Source organism: Trachemys scripta, chromosome 9 (assembly GCF_013100865.1).
Source record: "Trachemys scripta elegans isolate TJP31775 chromosome 9, CAS_Tse_1.0, whole genome shotgun sequence".
Lineage (NCBI taxonomy): Eukaryota > Metazoa > Chordata > Testudines > Emydidae > Trachemys > Trachemys scripta.
Genome location: NC_048306.1, coordinates 61,415,922 through 61,421,921, shown reverse-complemented (window position 1 = coordinate 61,421,921; position 6,000 = coordinate 61,415,922). Strand labels below are relative to the sequence as shown.

Genomic DNA, 6,000 nt, shown 5'->3' with positions numbered 1-6,000 from the left:
TACCCTTATCAAAGTTAAGCAATGCAAAGGCAGGCAGCAAATGTCATGTTTGTATTGTTGTACTGTATATCTTTGTCTTACATATAAATACATTTAGATTACTCACAATTCCTTTTATATGATGTTTCACTGAGTGCACTATTCTGTTTTTTTCACATGGATGTCAAAATTGCAGAAATAGCTCATGCTGGTTTCAAAATTGCGATATTGAGAAATTCACAAACCCCAAACCACAGTACGTCTGGGTGCATGTTCTGAAAACTGTCTGAAGTAGTGAGGAGAGACCCAAACCAAACTCTGATCGGGTTTTAAGGTTAAAAAAAAAAGCCAAGTATACAATTGCACACTCAAACGGGATATCTAATTTGTGTTCACAGTAACCTTCAAAGTTGGAGAAGATTTTTGAATAACTCTTTCTACTTTTGGCCTATCCCTAACAAACAGTTTCTGTTTGTCAGTGAGGGTGGATTTGGAATGAATGAATGTTTTAAATTAGCATTAGACAACATAGATTCTTTCACTTGGGCAAGATATTTCTGCTATAGTTTACTCAGTTCAAAACACTAGCTGGAATGGCAGAAATAAATTTCTTGCGAAATTCTTCTGCGGCAAAGTAGTAACAGATGGCATCCAGGCAGCAGTTGACATTAGCTAAACACATTGCCACCTGTAGGAAGAGACTAATGCTTTGTTTCACAGTGCAGTCCACAATGATGCCCTGTCTTACCAGGAACTGCAGAAAGATCCCAAGATGGAATGGTGTAAAGGAGACAACAAACACCATGAGGTTGGCTAAAATGATCCATATAGAGGCAGCTTGCTCAACCCACTTCTGCTCCTGGTTTTTACGCCTCCAAAGAGTCTGGATGATCTGAACAGAGCAATAAACCATCAGAGTCAAAGGGATGAGAAATCCAAAGACTTCAACAGAAAGGATGATGGGAATGCTCCACGCCTGTTCTGACATATTGTGGAAGCACTTGACTTTGTCATTGTTGTGGAAGTCATAGATGGGGATGCTGCTAAGCCAAACTATAACCCAAATGCAACAGCATACCATTATTGCCTGTTTGCGGGATCGGAAAGCTCTGGCTTTGAGTGGGTGCCTTATAGCAATATATCTGTCCAAGCTAATACAGACAATGATGAAAATACTCCCATACATATTGACGAAGTAGAGAGCCTCTATAAATTTGCATAAGAGTCTCTGCTGCTCTTTTCTGGAATAGTACATCCTGAAAGGAAGTGAGAAAAGAAGAAGCAGATCCGCAAGAGCAAGGTTTATCATGTAGATTGATGATTCTGTCTGTTTCTTCCAAGAGTAGAACACCCAGAGGGCTATCAAATTCAGAATCAAACCAACAATGAAGGTAGGTATGGAGATCACGAGCTGGAGAGACTTCATTATAGTATCAATATGGTCAAAGGAGCACTCCTTGCTGAAGCTGTCATCATCCATTTGTCCTCTAAAATACACACACAGCAGATTAAAACCACTAGATTCTCAGATTCCAAATAAATAATATAAAATATTGAATTAAATTTTCTAAAGCATCTAAGTCCCATTTTCAAAAGTGCCTAAGTAACTTAGGCCCCTAAATCCCATTGACTTTGAATGAGACTTGACCATGATTTTCAAAAGTCACTATTAATTTTAACTTCATTCTGTTTTAATTTTGAGTGGCCACATGAGATACCATAAAGGGGCCTGATTTTTCAGAACGTGAGTACTGAGCACTTTCTGAAAATTATGCCCTTTTAAAGTGTCTTAACTTGGGCATCAAAACACAAAATCCCTAGTTGCTCTTGAAAATCTTGGCCAAGTCTCATTCAAGATCAGTGGGACATAAGCCCCTAAATCACTTGGGAGCTTATGAAAATCTTACTCAATATGCATTTTTTTGAAGCTTCTGAGGTGCTGTAGATAATGCTTTGCACAACAGTGATGGAAGAGTAAGCAAGTATTTTTTTATGGAAAAAAATCCTTGGGATCCTTAATGATCAAGTGGAACAATTAGAATTGATGTTGAATGTCTCATCTGAGGGAGTTACACACAGTTAATTGCGCACAGGCACATGATATTTCCTCAATGAAGTCTGCTCCCTTGACCCCAACAATGGCTGAGTGACATGTCAATTTCACTTTACAGCTTTCACTTTGCAGCTGCTAGGGCTCCCAGGTCTATGGCTCTGGGGCAGCCACAGGGTGAGGACACCAGGGCTTTCAGGCTTCCAGGCTAGCTGGGCTCTCTTTGCCTCTCCAGATCCTGGAGGTGGTGGGGAGTTAAAGTGCAGGAGCTCTCTGCCGCTCTGGCTCCTGGAGCTGGGGTAAGGTGGAACCGGTGTGGGAGAAAGTTCTATGACAGCAGCTCTGTGTACCCCCTGTAGTGGGGCAATTGCCCCACTCCTGAAAAAGGCTAGGCTGATTGGAGAAGCAGCCACAGCTGGGGCCATGCCCCAATCAGGCCACACCTGGCCCTATAAAAGGGCTGTGAGGCAGCCGTGGAGAGAGATGGGCCTGGCTGCTTGAGAACTGAGCAGGGCACCTAGAGTAGAGCAGGGCTGAGGGAAGGCCAGAGGAGCTCCAGCATGGAAAACCCTCAGGCTGCAGGCCTTGCTAAAGGCCAGGAAGGGAACTGGGGTTGCAGAGGTGCAGCCCAGGGCAGGCAAAGGCAGCGGCAGCAGGCCCAAATCCCCCTTGCTCATGATGAGTGGTTTATAGACTGCAGTCTGCCCCAGGGAGTGGGGGCTAGATGATGACTGGCAGTAGCCACTGAGGCAAGGTGGGGATAGGGGTTTGGGGGTTACCCTGAGAGGGGAGACCCAGAGCATGGTGGAGTACTGCTGGGGCAGCACCCCAAGATAAAGGGCACCGGGGTCTGGAAGGGACATGGGGGCCAGTGGCAGGTGAGACACCGGCCTGCAGAAGGCGCTCTGGAGGCTGGAAAGCTAATTCCCAGGACAACCAGCAGGAGGTGCCACACCAGTGAGTCGTTGCCTTGCTTTCCCCCCATTTTCCCACTCAATGTTCCCATTGTCCCTAAAAACTATAGAGTTCTGGCTATTGGTGCCTAGAACATTCAATACAATTTTGGAATTGACCAGGTGCAGTGTTCAAAATCTATTGCATTACAGAGAGAGAGAGCAAGAGAGCGAGAAATGCCATTGAGTTGATTGCAACAGAGGGTCCTGTGGCACCTTTGAGACTAACAGAAGTATTGGGATACAAGTCTTGCATCTGAAGAAGTGAGGTTCTTACCCAAAAAGCTTATGCTCCCAATACTTCTGTTAGTCTCAAAGGTGCCACAGGACCCTCTGTTGCTTTTTACAGATTCAGACTAACACGGCTACCCCTCTGATAATTGAGTTGATTGTAAGTCCTCATATGCTTGGCCACTTAAACGATACAGTAGTTACATAATTTTGTCCTTTTAGACTAAAGTGTAAAATATTTTGATATTTATATTACCTTTTGATCGCTATCCAAAATAATTGTCAGGCTTAAAACTAGGCTCTGCAGTCAGTGTTCCTGTGAAAGGCTTTAAAATTTTATTGGAAATTAAAAGATGAGGTACTTTACCTTAATTTTCAGCAGAGAGATTTGAAGGGGCTGGTTCAGACAAAGTAAATCTATAGACTAGATATTTTGTAGACGCCGTATAAAGACGCATCTACTAATTTGCAATGGACTACCACATCCGTCCCACTCCGCCTCCAAAGACCAGTGATGAATCAATAAGAAACACCTGCATGGGAGAGAACCTCAAGCAGCTGTCTGTGAGACGCCTGCTCTGAAAAGGCAGCAGAAAGTAGAACCCCAGCAGGTCACCACCAAAGAACTGATGCTCTGTGCTAGACTCCTTTTGCTCGCCGCAGGCTCTGAGGTAAGAGCGGTGACCTTTTGGGACTTTGAGTTTATTTTATCTGAATAAACTCAGACTCCAATAAGGATGGTGATTGAATGAGTAAGTATGTGGAGTCTGTGTAAAGGGCCTATAAAAGGGAGAATAAAGAACAGGGCAGTGCAGAAGCACCTTGGCCATGAGGAGATATGTGCGGGGTGGTCAACTTGTTTACAAGCTGTTTTCTCATATGGCTTTTAGCCAGTGCAAGTGCCTGCTCCTGCAGTGTGTGGGGGCAAAGAGGTGCATGCAAACAAGTGTCAGATGCATGTTGATAGTAGCTGTAGGTAGAGTAACATTTCCCTTTTTTGACTTCCTTATTTTGAAGCTAGTAATTTAACAGGTGAGATACTCCAATGAAGGCATTAAGAATGACATGAAATAGACTGTATCAGTGTTAAAAATAATAGGTGCTTAAAGGCTTCTAAGGCCCCGGTTGTATACCTAAATAAGTGATCTGACTTTCTGAAGTACTGAGCACACAGCCACTCCCACTGACTTCATCATTCATTTCCTGCGTTTCTCTCAGGCCAGGTCTATGCTAAGAAATTAGGGCAGTATAACTATGTTGCTGAGGGGTGTGAAAAATCCACACCCCTGACCTATGCATTTAAACTGACCCAACGCTTAGTGTAGACAGTAGTAGGTGGATGGGAGAATTCTCATGTCAACCTACCTATTGCCTCTCTAGGAGATGGAGTACCTACATTAGTGGGTGAGCTGCAGTGGTTTAGATATAACGAGCCCTAAGCAGTGACTAGTGTGCTGCCTTAGGTTGTACGCTTCTTGGACTGATAATGCCTGCAAACAAACAAGACACGGGGCTTTTCCACTGTTTTCAATGAATATATAATCCCTTTCCCAAAAATTCTAGACTGCTCTGTTCTCAGGATCTGCTTTGTTTCTTTGCTATGGAGATTGACATGATGAAAATCACTTTAAAAAGACTATTTTCTTTTACAAATGGAGAACAGGCAATTTTAAATCCAAGATGGCAGTGGGAGCATGCAAGCTGCTCTTATATCTCTTTAGGGGTAGCTCTAAAAAAAATATTACCTAGCACAGAAAGACTATTGAACTTTCAATTCCTCCTCTCCTAGAGTCTTGACTGGAAGCCACTGCTTGGTATGGATTTATGTTAAAGGGATTTCAAATGTTCATGACTACAAAAGTTTATTCAAATTCTACAAAAAATGTGGCTATATCTTTGATAGTTTGACTGTTCTCAAGCTACAAAATTAAAAAAAAATATTGCAGGAGAGATCTTGATCATGGCCCAGTGGTTAGATTAAGATGAAATGTAGTGAGTTGTACTGTCTTTCATAGTATAATCCAAGAACATTTGAGTGAAACTTGACTGTTGTACTATTTTAAATTGTCAGCTCATGTGTTTCTCATCATACGTTTCTTGGAAGAAACATATGCGGTTTCGAGAGACTTACTTCTGCATTTCAAAGTTTTCTGTCTAGTGGGTAGAAAATGTTGTGAAACATTTTGATCTTTTGCAAGAAATTCTACTTTTCCTGAAGAATGTGGTTGAAAGAATACTACAGAACTTCGAAAAGGAGTTGGAGAAATCCAGGTTTCTAAGTGAAATGGCTTCCTTGATAGCTGTTTTAGTTATTTGAATGTGAAACTTCACAGGAAGAAGCAGAACAGATCTGAACTGTTTAGTCATGTCAATGGGTTTTGTAACAAAACAATACAGCACTTGAGGGGAAAAAAATAGTTTAATCGTCTTCTCCTCCTCCGACAAACTGGCTAAGGGACTTGAAGGTTTCAAAGTATTTTTGACTTGTTTTCTCATCCAGTACTTAAGGCTTGTTGGAAGATTTCAGGAACTGATTTTAATAATTCTGAGCTCATGAAAGAGGATCTTGGAATTTTTTTTTAACTAAATGTTCAAACACTATCAACTACAGCTGTGTGATCTCCAAGGGGAGCCATTTCTCATCACAATAAATGAAATCAGGGCAACTTCTTTAATCTACAAAATTCCAATTTTGGAAAAATTTCTTGAAAGAATTTATCTTAAGGATGAGTTTTTGAGGACCTATGTTCACAACAATGAAGTACATCAAATTAGAGTAGGGTGTTT

The 6,000-nt window shown here is 41.9% G+C and overlaps 1 protein-coding gene across 1 annotated transcript in view; it reads right to left on the bottom strand.

Annotated features, from left to right (window-relative positions):
* Positions 1-550: 550 nt before the first annotated feature.
* LOC117882362 (G-protein coupled receptor 55-like) overlaps positions 551-6,000 on the bottom strand; it is a 39,275-nt gene continuing 33,825 nt past the window's right edge. Inside the window, exon 4 of the mRNA XM_034780523.1 lies at positions 551-1,466. Within this exon, the coding sequence (XP_034636414.1) occupies positions 551-1,466 (916 nt within the window). The remainder of the gene's footprint in view (positions 1,467-6,000) is intronic.